General features: G+C 42.7%; 1 protein-coding gene across 2 annotated transcripts in view; it reads right to left on the minus strand.

The window, feature by feature from the left end:
- Nucleotides 1-17,285, minus strand: part of LOC122792230 (arf-GAP with SH3 domain, ANK repeat and PH domain-containing protein 3-like) — a 1,314,966-nt gene that overhangs the window by 18,242 nt on the left and 1,279,439 nt on the right. For both annotated transcript variants that reach the window (XM_044059977.1, XM_044059976.1), the window contains exon 25: nucleotides 166-288. In XM_044059977.1, the coding sequence (XP_043915912.1) occupies nucleotides 166-288 (123 nt within the window). The remainder of the gene's footprint in view (nucleotides 1-165; nucleotides 289-17,285) is intronic.

Consider the following 17,285-nt stretch of genomic DNA (forward strand, 5'->3'; position numbering starts at 1 on the left):
CTGTGTGTAAAAAAGCCCCATGCTAGGCTGTAGACACCAACATAACTTTAAAAGGCAGCAGTACAGTGGCAGTATATGTTCCCTCTCCTCAAAACCAGAAAGTAGGAATTCCTTATATTGTTGGGTCAGGTTCCCTTAAATAAAAGCAAAGAGATAGTCACTCACCCAGCGGCGTGCATCTTCCTCGGCAGTGACAACAATAACATCCCCTTTACTGAAGCTAAGTTCATCTGCCTTCTCCCCACGGTAGTCTTCTGTTGCCCTGACTCTCTTTTGTTTGGATTTCACCTACATGAGGAGATTAGATCAAACACCATTCAATCAAACAATAAGCAAGAGCAGTTAGTCATATAACATGCTGTCTTATTTACACCTTTCATTCACATGGAGCTGTTTTATAATCAATCTGTTAATAGGCTAAGCTCATTAGGCATGACTGCTTCTTGTCAGGAATGATACAGGAGTACTGTCTGCTAAGTGACTTACTCAGGGTTACACAGTATGCAAAATGGAAAATGAAGAAATAATACAGGGCTACAGGATGAAGCAATACTACACTCTGTTCTGTCAGACAGGTAATGAAAGCATTTCTAAACTCTTCACCTGCATTGGTTGTGGACTGTTAAAAGAAATGTTGAAACTTAAATTAGGACATCTGGAAATCCCCACAAAAGGGAAATGAAATTATACAGGGAAACCCCAGACAACAACTTGGATGGGAAAAAACAAGCTCTAATTTATAGAAAGACTGCATCCTTCTGCAACACTAAATACAATTCCGTACACACAAGTCATGGGAACGCTGAAATCCTTCTGGAAATCTTGATCTTTACCAGAAAGAGGGTCTTTCAGGAAACAGACTGCAGGGTGTAGACTGCAGGGATACAATGAAAAACAAAACTCAAACCTCAACAATTTTATCAGTGGCCCAATATGGAGAAATTGAATAAGAAATTGAATAGTTAGCCCATTCTCAGATAAAGGGTTGCTCTCAATTATATTACAAGACTGGCAAAGTGCACTCAATGTAACTTTACAACACAGCAACTTACGATGTATGAAACTGACCTGATGTCTCTGGATATCAGCAGAAGCTGAATCCCAACCCTAGTCAGAATAATATGGAAAATTACTTCCACTTCAGAGAAATTGTGAGTAGCTAACCACAAGAACTGCCCTATTAATAAATCATGCAGAATAAAAATGTATGAAATTCAGGAATGCAATGTAAAAGACAGGAGTGAGAGACTGAGCAACTTTTATGGAGGACAACAGAAAAAAATGATAAAAGTAGAATTCAAACATAGCTATAACTGGACACTGGCTGCAGGGCACCTTAACCTTGACATATAAAATATCAAGGGAAGCAGTGTGTATATTGGTATTAATGCAATACAAGTACACTGGCTTTTCTACTCAGCTAATATGTTCTATACATATAAACATAAAAAATGAACCCTGGGATTCAATAAACTGTGTGTAGGCTTCATGTGAAGCCTACATGGAGTTTACATGTGTGCGTGGTGATGCATGGTGAGTAGCAGCACTCACTGCATATTCATGACGCTCACTGTGTTTAAATGTAAATAAGTGAGGTTTTGTGGCTTGCAATAGTATTGCCGGCCAGAAAACCATGTAGGTGAATACAAACAGCAATCCTGTTTAAATCGGAGCACTCGAGGTTTGTGGTTTTGCGCAGAGTGCCACAGTGATCACCAGGGCTTAACAGATAGCTCTCAAATCTTTTACTGCAAGACACTTGGACAAAGTCCAACATAATGGGGGGACCATGTCCCAGAAATAGGACCATATTTGACATAATTGCTCTTTAGAAATGTGCTAGAATAACCAGGGGGTTGTGTTAAGATATATATTCTGAAGGATTTGATGTCTGAAACTCAAATATATGTAACCAGAGTCACATCAGTCCTGAGATCATCCCACTGATATGACAGAAAACCACAAATTTGATAAGGAACACACCAAAAGATATAAAGGTAAAAATCTGGACATTCTGTGAAAATCTTGATAGTTGAGAAATAAGATTGTTAAATATATGGTCCAAACACAGTACAGGACAGTGCATCCACAGTGCAGATTACTGTGAAATTCCATTCCTGGCATTCTGTACTTAAGTTGTGTAAATGATCTGTAAGGGTACATGACAGCCATGTAAAATAACACTCTGGGGAAGTGTGTATATTGAATAGGGACACTTAGATGAAATGTAAGAATGAACACAGGGAAAGAGGACAGGTGAAACAACCTAATGTATAGCAAATGAGGGAATGTCAAGGGAAAACGGTTGTAGCATCACCAATCACATACCAATAGGGTACAGTAGGGACTGCACAGTGAAAATGTGTATGATGGGACTGTCACACAAAGTGACATAACAATGGGGTGGATGTCTGTGTGAGATGAGCATCCTTACATGAACAATGCAGAGGACATCTATCAGGGATGATGTATATACAATTGGGGTAGGGTGCATTTTGTGAACCTGTGCAAACTGATTTACCTGAATATGAGTGTAATCTCAGCAGAGGTCTCCAGCAAATGGGACACACGTAAAGGTTAATGGACAACATTAAAGAAGCATGCAGAATTGTGGACAATATCAGAATAATACCAGGTTTATATTATAATGACGAAAAATCAGAAAGTCGAACGCTCACATGAACGAAAATTCAAATACTCAAAATCGCTACACACCATCCTGACACTGTTACATCTGCTGGAGGTGTTAGGAGGAACACTACTATATCTATATGTGACATTATAATCAATACAGGCTAGTTGCCTGGTGTGCATGGCATATACATATGGCACAATCCACGCTGTCACAAATATTACCCATGCCATTAATGCTATCAAACTTTGTAAGTACTGTGTTCATCACTGGAACAAGTATCACACATGCATCTGGTGTAACACCTTGACGGGGTTTCTGTGCCATCAGACAATAATGTTTATGCCACAAAAAGAATACCTAGGTATGGCCAATAAGATGTGCGACAGCTCACTGTGGCAAAGGTGATGCACTTCAGTTACACATTACTGGAAGATGTGTAGTGAGGTACAGGAAGAAGGGTGCATTGTACTCTGTTATCAGTGTGAAGGCTGTGAACTATGGAGGCATTATGACTTATGATGTGGATGTCCTTCACATACTCAGTAGTTGTGTCACATACAAGGGAGTAGTCAGTAGTGTGATCACATGATGTTGTATATTCCACATACCATCTACCCCAGGACACAAGGTACATACCTACTGGTTTGATTATAGGGTGTGATGTCTACATTATCTTTGGGTTGTGTGTTTGTTTTCCTGACATAACAAATCCCCCCATCTTTTTGCATCACTGCAGGTGTTGTCATGGCTGTGGCAGAAATCTTTGGTATGTGTTGATATGGTTTGTATTATGCTAATATCACTGTTGGAGTCAATGATTGTCCACAATCTGTAGTCCTTCAAACAGCTGTTTGGACACTGGATGTGTATGCTATTTGTGATGTCTGTGACTTAAACAATGGACAGGAAAGGGCCCAGCAGACAGCCCTGATATATGGACCTGACACATGGTTCACTTCACACATTTAAACATATTTCGATGTCATGTATGTGATACAGTCGTGTCCCCACATCTGACAGTGTTGAGTGAATATCTCAGTGTGGATTTGTGTCAAATGCCTTGGGCTTGTCAAGTTCAAAAGGATGATAGTGCTGTCATTGTGCATGTCCTTGATGACCTCTTAGGTTCATAGGTGTGTATTAGCCTAATGGCCCTGGAGCCTTTACAAGCCTAGCCCATAGGATTACCCTGGCATCGTGCCACCCGACCTTAGTTCCCAGTTCCTCAGTTGAGTACAGCCACTGGAGTTATCCCCGGGGTGAATTTTCTATTTCCCATCCACTCATCAAGATTTCTCTTGAAAAAGGACAGTGAGGTGCTCTATTTTACATGTATGTGAAGTCTATTCCATAGCATGGGCAGTCTCTGGGTTCTGAACCTGTCCCCCTAGCACGTTCTGTTGATTGGGGTAATGAGGTTGAGGTCTCTGGAGTGTATGGTGTGCAGGGATTGGGATTTCTTTAGATGTAGCATTTCTAACAGAGTTGGGTCAGATATGGCTTTGTAAGTCAAGCAGAAATCACCTCTAAGTTGGTGATATGAGACACAGAATAGTTTCTGAGTCTGTCCATATAGAACAAGTGTTTAAGGCCTAGGATCCTCTTTGTGAGGTACTTTTGCAACCTCCCCAGTTGTTGCAGGTGTCTAATGAGGTACATGCCAATTGGGGCATTGTACTCGATGATTGGTCTAATGAGGGAAGAGTAGAGGGAGACAATGATCTCCTTCTTCCTGGATGCAAAACCCTTAGTAATGAGATGTGCCACACAAAGGACTTTCTGACCACTGTGCCAATGTGGTGACCAAAAGAGAGGTTGCTATCAACCTGTGTTTCCAGTTCTCTTATAACGCCTTCTGTGTTCAGTGGACTACTATCAATGTGGTAATTCATGGGAACCGGGTTTTTCCCAAAGAGGAAGATGACACATTTTTTTGGCATTGAGCTTAAGGCCATGGTTTGGACACCAGTCGTTGGTCTCAGTGAGGCCTTTCCATAGGATGTCAACATCACTTGGGGAGTTAATAATAGCTCCCAACTTACAATCGTCTGCAAACTTTGTCAGCCAGAGTCCCTTCGTGTTGGCCTGGACTTCAGAGAAGTAGATACCAAACAGGAGAGGACCCAGGACCAAACCCTGTGGGATTCCACTCGCGACTGGTTGGCAGTCTGACTTCGAGTCAGCTACTTTCCCACAGTGGGTTCTGTCTGTGAGCCAGTTTGCAACCCACCTAGTGACACGGGCTGATGCCTAGCGTAGTGAGTTTTTCTATGATTCCTGAGTGGGGAATGGTATCAAAGACATTGGCCAGATCAAGGTAGGCTGTATGAACCACCTTGCCTTCATCCACAGCTCTGGTGACTTAACTCAAAGAAGTCGACCAAGTTGAGCAGGCATGATCTACCCTTCACAAAACCAAACTGTGTGGGATCCAGAGTTTGGAGATTCCCTACATCCTTGTTTTATTAGGTCCATGATGATCCATTCCATAGCTTTGCATATCAGACTAGTCAGGCTAATGGGACGATAGTTCCCAGGGTCTGTAGTCGCTCCTCCTTTGTGGAAAGAGATGACTGTAGCAGTGCGCCATTCGGTAAAGACAAAGCCTGAGGTGAGGCTGTGATTGAATAGGGCACACAGGTGAGGTGCCAGTTCACTCTGTAGTTCATGTAGAACACAGCCAGGGATATTGACAGGTCCCATAGAAGCTGTATTCTTGGCCTTGGACAGTGCTGTTTTAACCTGTGCAGCAGTAAGGGTGGGGGCCTGGCAATACACTGATATTGTGATTGGTCCTTTGGAGGGAAGAGAAAGGTACAGTTGCCACTGAATCTGTTGGGTCGGCACAGGACACACACACACACACACACAGGTCTGTTGCACACAAATGGGATATTACTAGTGTCCACTTAGTAAAAGGTCTATGATGACAATTTGGTCTACCTCACAGATGAGGAGAGTCAGGATGTGTCTATACATGTAAGCATCGAGTGATGCCCCCTCCCCCAACTCACATGGACTCATGTTGATGTACACCCTTCTACAGGAACACAGTCTGTGTGGACGGTGTGTTCAGGCATGTCAGGAAGGTGTATGTGATGAGACATGCGATCTGTGATGTTGTCATAGACCACTGATTCCTTGTGATTGGCTTGGAAAGTAATACAGTGCATACTGGATATCCTGATCTGGCCTAGGATTTGGACACAGTCCCCTACACAGGTATCATTGACAAATTCACCCAGCTGGGAAATAACTCTTATGTCACTAGATTGGTAAACAATTGGCTCACTGACAGAATAAATACTGTGAAAGCTGCTGAATCAACCTGTACCAGTAGAGCTGTCAACTTTGGTAGACCCCAGGGATCTGTGCTTGGTGCTTTACTGTTTGCAGTCTATTTCTCGACACTTCAGACTAAAGTATACAGCTTATGGCTTTCTGCACTTGCTGATTCTTGCATATTGGGTGCAATCATTGAGTCCACCAATGATGATAATATATTACAGGAGGGGCTAACACAGACAAATGATCATTGAGAAAGCCACATGATCTACAAATAAATGCAAAAATGTGCCTTTAGTTTGTCCTTCTGCAAAGTGGAATCCCCTGCTAATTACAGCACTGACAACAGTCCCGCTATACAGAAACTCAGTGAAGCAAGCACTGGGAATACAAAGAGATACAATGAGAACTTTGACCACCAAATGACCACACTATTATTGAAAGTCTATGTCACAGCACTGTACTCGAACCTCATCAGAACACTATGAGTATAATGCTCTCTTGTGCATGTTCCTCACCAGACACAGTAGCTAGAGAGTTCATAGGTGTTTCTCACCAAGAAAACAAATGGCCTACAAACCATGCCATGAAATATGTGGATAGACTGGAAGCCATGTCACTGTAATCTGGATTGTATAGGATGAGGTGACTTCTGCCTGGCCTCCAGGCCAGTCTCTGACCCTACCCTTGTAGGAATAGTGCATATTCACAAATCAGATATAGCTGATGACATCAGCAGTGTCTGGTGTGGAGAATATGGTAATAACACTGTCCACGTGGTGTAAAAGGTTCTCTGTAATGTCAAGAAAGAGCGCGCGCACACAGACACAGACACACACACACACACACACACACACAAGCACGCACGCGCATGCATGCACATTCACACACACACACACACACACACACACACACACACACACAGGAACTTCAGATTACTGAGGAATAATACGTCTGGCCTTTTGGATGCAGGGGGCTGCGAGTCAGGGGCAGCAGAGGTGGATTGAAAGATATCCAAGAAGGCCTCTAGAACAGAAAGAGCTGGGAAAGGGGCTGTGATGTCCATTTCCAAGAGAATCTTTTCTGGAACTCTGTAACCTGCCTAGACTCCCACTCAAAATGCTTCATTATCTTCGTTGTCTCTCCAAAAAAGCTTCTTCCACAGAAGAGTCTGGAGAAATTAAATTGCCAGCATCTGGAGGGATATGGCAGAAGAATGGTTTTGAGATGAAAAGGTCAGGAAATGTTCATACTACGAAGCCTCTTCATCTTCAGAGGAAGATGAATCCACAGCAACCTGTTGCAGACTGGGGGGAGGGAGCTGGGATGAAAAGGATGGTGGTTTCCGGGCCAAAATGGCCTTGTTTAAGCCTTGAGAAAATTCTATTCGTGCTTTCTTTCTACAAGGAGGGGGACAAAGGGCAAAAGTTATATGCTTGTTTTTTTAGAACTTCCTTTTTGGTGTGATGTCCACCTGAACAAGCCATGGTGGCTCAGATCCTTGACGTACTTCAATAAGTTTATCTGGGATCTCTTCCCTAACTAGTACCTGGGGAATATACCCTGGCCCCTCTGAGATGATAATTCACAGTTCAGCTTTTTCTGTGAATTCCTCAGTCACAAGATCCTCTAACACCAAACCAGCCTCCAGCTGGGTTTCAGTAGAGGGCATCTGAGATGGAATCGGACATGCTGCAGGTTCTGAAACCTCAATGCATATGTTGGAATCAGAAAGACCCAACTGAGTCTCCAGCCTAGGTCTTTTAAGCCTTTTCTTAAGAGTAGAGGTACATCTGGGGAAGTGGGATCCACTATCTTGGAGCGGGGCAAGCATTTTTTATGTTGCGTCTCCAGAAAACTATTGAACAAGGACAAACAGGATTGCAATGTCTTGGGTAAAAAAAACTGGAAAATGCAACACACCATGTAGTTGTTTTCTGTTTCAAAGCAGAAGAGACAATTGGTATGCAAATCTTTGCAGGGGATTTGCCTACCACATCTGCACTTACCCCTTCTAGCTGACATCTAATACCAGTAAGTAAAGCAATTTAGAATGGTAATGGAAGATTCCCCAAAAGGGGCTCTTATCTGTTTACTAGAAGTAACAGTACTGATGATCAAATGACTAGTCCAATGGGCATGAGACCTGTACTTGAGTTGGTGGTGAGACATTCAGAGGAATTACGCCCATACATCTATCTATATACACCCAGGCTTATCAGCTGAGGTCACAAGTGGGATGTAAGATCCTGGGAAAGTAAAGTTTTGGCACCCTGTCCAGATGTCAGCTGTGACAATCCATTAAGAATACTGCAATAGTGACCAGTCAGGACATCAATTTTGCTATAGACTTGAAGCCCTGAACAGGAGTAATTCAACATCTTGGCCTACATCTCACTGGGCAGCCCAGATGAACCCAATCAGACATGGTGGAGCTAGATAAGCCTGAACACAATGCAGCTGCACCATATGTGGGCACCATGGACGTGTATAGGGCAAGCTATGAAACAAAAGGCTGTCAGAATTATGTACTTTATTTAAGCTCCAATTTTTCCAATTTATTTAACTTAAAAGCAACGAAAAGCTGCGCATACTAAGTCTGAGTATCATGCCAAAGGATTACATTCTTGCAACTTATACTTAAATGTCTCAGGGAAGTGGCCTTTGTTATCTCTGTTCTCAGTACTTTCAAACCATTATTTACAGATCCTGCAGCTATGTCAAATCCAATGTAAGAAAACAACAAAAATAAATAAAAATAAAACTAGAACAAACACCTTGGCTGTAACAAATCCATGCTTAATTTAATAATACTCATGTTTTCAATTTATCTAGCTGATCAGTAACAGATAGCTGCCAGTTTTAAGTGTGTGTGATTGAAACATAGACTGCATTCTTGTAACCCAAGCTATTTAATGTAAATGGTATTCCTGAGCTCCATTCTCCACACCTTCACAGTATTAGAAACAGACCCTGCAACCATGGCAAATGCAATATACAAAACTAACGCAAAACACTATGCAAAAACAAAAGGAGAAATTGAAAAGCTTAACAAAATTGAAGCAAACTGCAAGGCCTGCTATGAAAATCAACTAAAACAAACTGCAAGGGTACTCCGGAAAACAAAAGTACAAGCTACAAGTCAAAGTTGTTTCTGATAACACTACAGAACATTCCAGATAAACCTGTTTGGGTTTGGGCCTAGGATTGGTCTGGCATTCTTGGATAGGGTTACCACCTGTCCCACTTTGCGAGAGACAGTCCCTCTTTGGGCAGTTGTGCCCTGCAAAAAAATTGAAAAAATGGCAAATGTCCTGAGATTTTAGGACAAAAATGATTCTTTTATGTAATAGTTGCATAACACAGATATTCTGTATCTGAAACACCTAAATGTTATAAGAAACAGAATAAGCAACTAAACTGCTACAAGAATAAGCTTTTATTTAGGCAAAAAAGTGAAGTTCTGTCCTCTGGCCGTGGGTATATTTCACCCTGCAAAATCTGACGTTTGTACCAAAAATGTCCCACTTTGGGCATTTGAAAAGGTGTCAACCCTATTCTTGGAGTATGCAAATATTTACCTCTTTCAAAAAGATTGCATGCTGGTTATTCCAATGGTCACTGTCTTTTATAGCTCTATGATGTTTAGTTCCTAATCCTACTCCTTTAACTACAAGAAAATATGCTGAACATTCTATAGGCTGAAGAACTGAGTCCCCAGGAAGTGGGCATTCAACATCAGTCTGCATCCCACTGGGAAGCTCATATAACACAACCAAGCATGATACTAAACAACCCGAAAACACTGGCACTGGTTTGTATGATGAGAAACAGGGACTGCAGGGACTGTCACAGACTTCCTGCATCTCAGAATGTTTTCATGATCTGCATCCTGGTCTGTAACTTTGGAAGTGATTCTAAGCAAACCTATCTCTTGGAGCAGCCTGCCCTATTACTGGGTCATGAGTGCAGTGCATTTTGAAGCTCACAAGTCAAAGATTGCTGTGGACTGCATCTTCTTGCCAAACCACTTTAAACTCTAAGACCACTGCCCAGCAGGCAACTCACTAAGGTGCTACAAGGTCTTCTGCTCTTCGTGAGCTGATGGACCACTACTAATGTTGCAACCAAGGGGACACAGTCTAGAAATGTGCAGCCTTTAGGGGGCAAATATTTCCCTTATAACCTATAGGACATCACTGCAGATTTGCTAAAATACCTAGATTTCTCCTTAATCTAGGATTTAACCATAAGTAGTGATGCAACACTCAAAACGTGGTCAGGAATTTCCAAAACCACTAGGCTCCTGGACTTTCTCCTTGTCCATAATAGTGTCTGCAAACCCCAACCAAGATGGAACCCAAGGGACTGACTAACTCCTCAAATGTTGGGTCCTCAGCCAGGGATGGTGACATCTTTTAACTTCCTGACTCCATCAAAAGATGCCAATGAGGAGGCAGGCGAGGTATGAGAAGGACTTTAATAATTGGCTTAGTTTCTGATGTCATTTTAAGGGGGAGCAATATCTGTCAGCATGGAAGGAGATGGTTAAAAGACCATGCTGCTTTGCCAGAGATGGTCTGTGCTTCTCCTCTCTAGGCTTAGCTGAAACATAGTGCCTTTTCTAGGCAATGCCAAACTGAAAGTACTTCTGACTTAACACATCAAAAACCAAGAAAATCTAAAGGTATTACTGCTCAACGCCAGGAGTCTAAACAAAAAACTCCACTCCCTAGCAGCTCTCTTCACCCTAGAGAATGCTGGCATCTGTGCGGTCACTGAGACATGGTTTAAAGTCCTCTAAAGTAAAAATAAAACTTGGACCCCCATCTAACCCTGGAATATTCAGGAACTACTCTAAGGCTAACTTCCTACTATTAAGTGATAACCTCACACAATTTTAAGCCCCCATAAACCCTGAGAACACTGCTGCCTATGCAGAAGCATAGAGCCAGCTGTGCCCACCAGGAAAAAGTACAGAACTAACACAAAAAAACAAGCCACCCTGGTGGATGTATAACAGAAGGAAGAAAATCATGGTGAGAATTAGGAGGTGCAGCACCCAGCAGGATAAAATTACTCTCATCAAACTAAACAAACAACTCAGAGGACAGTTAAAGTCTACCAAAGCTAAAGTTGAGGTAAATTTGGCCTCCAAGGCCAAGGACAAGTACAAGGCATTCTTTAGCTATGTCCGCAACCTCAAAAGCAACACACAAAAATGTCTGCAGAGCTGATTGTAAATGGAGCCAGCTATACTAAAATTTTACACAACTGTACCACGTCCTTCCACATCACTGCTGCAGTATTCATTACATTAGGGAGAGTACCAAAGCTCAAGAAGGAACTTGGGAGGAGGAAGTTCAGCAGAACCCTATAGGAAACCATGAAGATGGCTCTAGCAAAACCAGCTCTAGCTCTGGAGATTCCATCCAACTTGTAGTGCTTGGTAAATGTATGTAGAGAAGTCCAGGTAGCTGCCTCATGAATAGAGTTAGTGTCCAAACCCTTGAAAAAAGCACCAGAAGCCACAGCCCTAGTAAAATGAGCCTTCACAGAATAAGGAAGGCTCTTACCATGAAAGGAATAACAAAAAGAAATGGCTTTTGACAGAAGATATAGCAAACGTACTGGCCAACAAATTCAGCTCCAGCTTTACCCCTCTTTCAACCTCAACCTTCCCTCAGGAAATACCACCAAATACAACTCCTCCTGCTATCAGTAGGGAACAGGTCCTTAATGCTCTCTCTAAAACCAAGAACACTGCATCAATGGACCCAGACGATATCCCAGAATGCCTTCTAAACAGCAAGAAATATGACCCATCAGGCCCTCTGGAATTGCTATTCAACTGCTGCCTCCAAACAGGCTTTGTGCCTAATGAATGGAGAACAGCAACAGTTCTTCCTCTGTACAAAGGTGGGCCATCTAGAGACCCTGGAAAAGTAGCGTTGTGTAAAATCTTACCATAATGGTAGATGCTCTTCTCTTCACTGTTGCAATATTCTTTACATTAGGGAACCCCTTCCAAGAGCGGCACGACATCCACCCAGTATACCAAATACGTTGCCTTAAGGTATGCCGTATGTCTCACGCATGCTCCTCACGTAGCATAGGACATAAAGGTGATGCTGGATTTACAATCCTCAGAACTGGGAGCTCCAGCAGAAATGCCAAAGCAAGAAAAAAAGAGGTAATCAGTACTTCCAAAAGAGAAATGGACCAGGGGTGGAGGGAGGGAGTGAATACTACAACAGTGAAGAGAAGGACATCTGCCGTTATGGTAAGATTTTACACAACTGTACCACGTCCTTCCACATCACTGCTGCAGTATTCATTACATTAGGGAGAGTGCCAAAGCTCAAGAAGGAACTTGGGAGGAGGAAGTTCAGCAGAACCCTATAGGAAACCATGAAGATGGCTCTAGCAAAACCAGCTCTAGCTCTGGAGATTCCATCCAACTTGTAGTGCTTGGTAAATGTATGTAGAGAAGTCCAGGTAGCTGCCTCATGAATAGAGTTAGTGTCCAAACCCTTGAAAAAAGCACCAGAAGCCACAGCCCTAGTAAAATGAGCCTTCACAGAATAAGGAAGGCTCTTACCATGAAAGGAATAACAAAAAGAAATGGCTTTTGACAGAAGATATAGCAAATGTACTGGCCAACAAATTCAGCTTCAGCTTTACCCCTCTTTCAACCTCAACCTTCCCTCAGGAAATACCACCAAATACAACTCCTCCTGCTATCAGTAGGGAACAGGTCCTTAATGCTCTCTCTAAAACCAAGAACACTGCATCAATGGACCCAGACGATATCCCAGAATGCCTTCTAAACAGCAAGAAATATGACCCATCAGGCCCTCTGGAATTGCTATTCAACTGCTGCCTCCAAACAGGCTTTGTGCCTAATGAATGGAGAACAGCAACAGTTCTTCCTCTGTACAAAGGTGGGCCATCTAGAGACCCTGGAAAAGTACAGTTGTGTAAAATCTTACCAGAATGGTAGATGCTCTTCTCTTCACTGTTGCAATATTCTTTACATTAGGGAACCCCTTCCAAGGGCGGCCCGACATCCACCCAGTATACCAAATACGTTGCCTTAAGGTACGCCGTATGTCTCACACATGCTCCTCACGTAGCATAGGACATAAAGGTGATGTTGGATTTACAATCCTCAGAACTGAGAGTCCCACTAGGAATGCCAAAGCAAGAAAAAAAGAGGTAATCAGTACTTCCAAAAGAGAAATGGACCAGGGGTGGAGGGAGGGAGTGAATACTACAACAGTGAAGAGAAGGACATCTGCCGTTATGGTAAGATTTTACACAACTGTACCACGTCCTTCCACATCACTGCTGCAGTATTCATTACATTAGGGAGAGTGCCAAAGCTCAAGAAGGAACTTGGGAGGAGGAAGTTCAGCAGAACCCTATAGGAAACCATGAAGATGGCTCTAGCAAAACCAGCTCTAGCTCTGGAGATTCCATCCAACTTGTAGTGCTTGGTAAATGTATGTAGAGAAGTCCAGGTAGCTGCCTCATGAATAGAGTTAGTGTCCAAACCCTTGAAAAAAGCACCAGAAGCCACAGCCCTAGTAAAATGAGCCTTCACAGAATAAGGAAGGCTCTTACCATGAAAGGAATAACAAAAAGAAATGGCTTTTGAGATCCAAGAAGAAATAGTTTGCTTGGATACAGCTAATCCCAGGGACCTGGGATGAAAGGAAATAAAGAGCTGTTCAGAGTTCCTAATAGTCTTATCCAAATAAAATCTGAGTTGTCTATGCACATCCAACGTGTGCAGCACCTTCTCATTGACAGACTGTGGGAAGGGAAAAAAAATGGGCAAATGAATAGTATGATTAAATGACAACTCATTCACCACCTTGGGCATAAAGGAAGGAGCAGAACACAAGGACACCCCGTCCGAGGGCAAGCCATAACGGTTTAAAGCTTAGAAACCCAATTGGCAGAAGTAAGGGCTAACAAAATTAGTCTTCCACGAGCAATGTAGCAAGGAAGCTGAAGCTGCAGGCTCAAAAGGAGCCTAAGTCAGTTTTTCCAAAACAGAATTAAGATCCTACAGCTTCTTGGGAGGCCTAATATAAAGGATGCCTTTTAGGAATTGCTTAGCCTCAAATCTAGAGGCTAATGGAGGAGATAAAGGCAGACAAGTAGCAATAGCTGACAAGTGGGCCTTAACAGAAAAATATGCCAACCCAGCATTGAGCAATTCACACAGATAAGAGAGAACCAAAGGAACAGCCACAGAAAGTTACGAGAAAGACACCAAACAGATTTGGATAAGTAGGACTTCCTAGTACTGGGTTTCCTGGCCTCTTGCAGGACCCTAAGCACGTCCTCAGAAAAAAAGGTGTCTACGTGGAATCAAAATCCTGTTACCCAGAGTCAGTTGAAGAGTGGACAAGTAGGGATAGATGAGAGATCCCTTGTCTTGTATGAGTAGGTCCATCCTGTGAGGTAACTTGTCATAATTGCCCTTGGCTAAATGCAGAAGAAGAGGGAACCAATGCTGTCTCAGCCAAAAGGGAGTCACCAACAACATTTTGGGGGCATCCTGTTTCATTTTGAACAGGACTTTTGGAATGAGGGGAAGGGGAGGGAAAGCATAAAGAAACATCCTCTTCCAAGAAAAAGGGGGGTGTCCACCTTCCAGAACGGAGGACCTGGAACTCTGGCACAAAACAGGAAGTTGTCTGTTCAGAGGGGGGAAATAGGTCTATTTAAGGAGTACCCAACTGGTGGACAATGTTCAGAAACAATTCATTGTGAATCATCCATTTGTGGGATTGAGTTAAGGACCCACTCAGAGTATCTGCCAAAATGTTTTGACCTCAGGGAATGAAAACTGCCTGAGCAAGCACCTGACAATGGACAGCAATATCCCATACCAAGAGTGCCAACCGACAAAGAAGATAAGATCTTGTTCCTCCCTGTTTGTTTACATATCACATCACTGTGGTGTTGTCTGTAAACACCTTGAGAGGCCCCAGGGAGAAAAGAGGATAAAAAGCCTGAAGAGCCAGCAGAAGGGATCTCATCTCTTTGATATTGATGTGCTCCTTCTGTTGAAGAGGTGACCACACCCCCTGCACCTTTACGGAGCCAAAAGCTGCTCCCCATCCTATATCTCAAGTGTCTGTGAACAGCTCCTGAGAGGGAAGAGGGGGATGAAAAAGGAGCCCTAGATTTAAGGAAACTGCTGGATCTCCAGTGGATTTCCTTCTTGAGATAAGGTAGAAGAGGAACTACAAATTCTAGGGGATGAGCATGCTGAAGCCAAACTGACTTCAGGAACCACTGAAATTTCCCCATATGAAGTTTGGCCAGAGGGAGCATATGGATGGTGGATACCATGAAACCCAGAGTTCTCAGAAACTCCCTGGTTGTAATGGAAGCCAGAGGAAGAAAAGTTTGAAAGAGGGAGATGAGAGTCAAGGCCTTGGGAGGAGGCAGGGATGCCAGCAAAGTCATCATCCAAATCCTGCAACCCAGAAAATCATAGTCCTGAGAAGGAGTTTGAGAATACTTTTTGAAGCTTATTGTAAACCCCAGGCTCTGAAGAAGAGAAATGGCAAAATTTATTTATTTATTTATTTATTTGCAGTTGGTTTACCAGGATAGTCCATTGGGCCTAAAAGAACCCGTTTTCAATGGAGTCCTGGGGAGAAAAGCTCCAAAAAAGAACAGACATACAGAATATGTACATACACTTGAAAAAGCTCTTAATGCAAACTAAGAGACAAGGTGAAAACAACAGAGCTAAGCTACTTATACAACATAAAAGAGAATACAGCCATTACTTTTGCATTTGAGGTACATTCAAAAATGCGAAATATTAGATAAAGTACAAAAAATGAGAGGTGAGTTAGGGCATTAAGAGGTAGGATTATATTGTTGTATAGTGAGGTTAGATTTGAAGAAAGTAATAAGTATATAGGCTTTGTTGAGTAGGAAGTGAATGAATGGAGGATGAAGGATGAAGGGTTCCATATTTTTATGATGGATGGGAACAAGAGCATTCCCATTGGGACGTAAGATGAGTATGAAGAGATTTTTGAGCGAATAAAGATTAGAGATGGTACGTAATGGATGGTGGGAGTGAGTTCCAAAGACGAGCTATGTTAAAGGATAGTAGGTTTTTGGGAAAAGAATTTTACCCAAAAAGGGCCCAACTAGGGAGGAGGAAAAAGGGTAGATTATGGTGGTTAGGATCCCTTGCAGTCAGCAGTGGCAAACCCTGCTCGGGATCTGGAATATAGAGGCAAATTATAATGCTTGGCAAATGTATGCACGGAGGTCCAAGTACCCCTCAATAATGTTTGAGCCACCGTAAGAAGGCTGTGGTAGTGGCTGTTGCCCTTGTAGAATGAGGTCTTATGTTCTGTGGAATTGGTTTTCCATGGAAGGAGAAACGTATGCAATTTCCTATCCATTTGGAGATTGTCTGTTTGGAAATAGCTTTTCCTTCCCTTCCTGTTGCATAGGCTACAAAAAGTTGGTCAGTCTTTTTGCTTTGGTTCTGTCCAAGTAGTAGCGTAGCTGTCTATGTACATCCAAGTATGCAGTATTCTTTCCCTCTGTTTTGTGGGTTGGGAAAGAAGGTAGGTAGGTGGATTGCCTGGTTTAAAGACACTCTGGATACCACCTTAGGCATAAATGTAGGATTAGTCCTCATGGACACTCTATCTTGGTGGAAGATTAGGAAGGGTTGCACTGCCATTAAGGCCTGTAGTTCTGAAACCCTCCTTGCTGAAGTAATTGCCAGTAGGAAAGCAGTTTTCCATGACAGGTGTTGTAGGTCTGCTGTTGCTGCTGGTTCAAAGGGTGATAGTGTCAACTTTTCTAGCACAAAGTTTAAGTCCCAAGCTGGAAAGGTGGTTTCCTTGGAGGTTTTACATTCTTGATTCCTCTGAGGAACTGCCTGAGCAAAGAGTGCGAAAAAACAGGTGGATCAAAGCTGTATTCTGCTGAAATAGCTGATGCATGTATCTTGATGGAGGAGTAGGACAGGCCTGAATGAGAAGTTCGCCAGATACTCCAGAATGTTAGGCATATCTATGTTTGACACATCTTTTCCTCTTTCAGAACTCCAAATGACAAACCTTTTCCATTTTCCAGCATAGTTTCTTCTTGTTGAAGGTCTGCGTGCTTCAAGAATAATGTCTTTAACTTTTTGGGAAAGTTCTGTTTAGCTGCTGCTATGTGATGTTCCATGCAGTCAGCTGAAAGGTTTTAGGTTTGGATGTATGTGCTGTAGTTGTTCTGAGTTAACATCAAAGGCATCAGGGTATTGGCCACATTTTTCGAGACATGCTCCTCAGCAGTGGTACCAGTGTTGTCTTGGGCG

This window comes from Protopterus annectens, chromosome 1.part2 (assembly GCF_019279795.1).
Source record: "Protopterus annectens isolate FY-2018-M chromosome 1.part2, PAN1.0, whole genome shotgun sequence".
Taxonomy (NCBI): Eukaryota; Metazoa; Chordata; order Ceratodontiformes; family Protopteridae; genus Protopterus; species Protopterus annectens.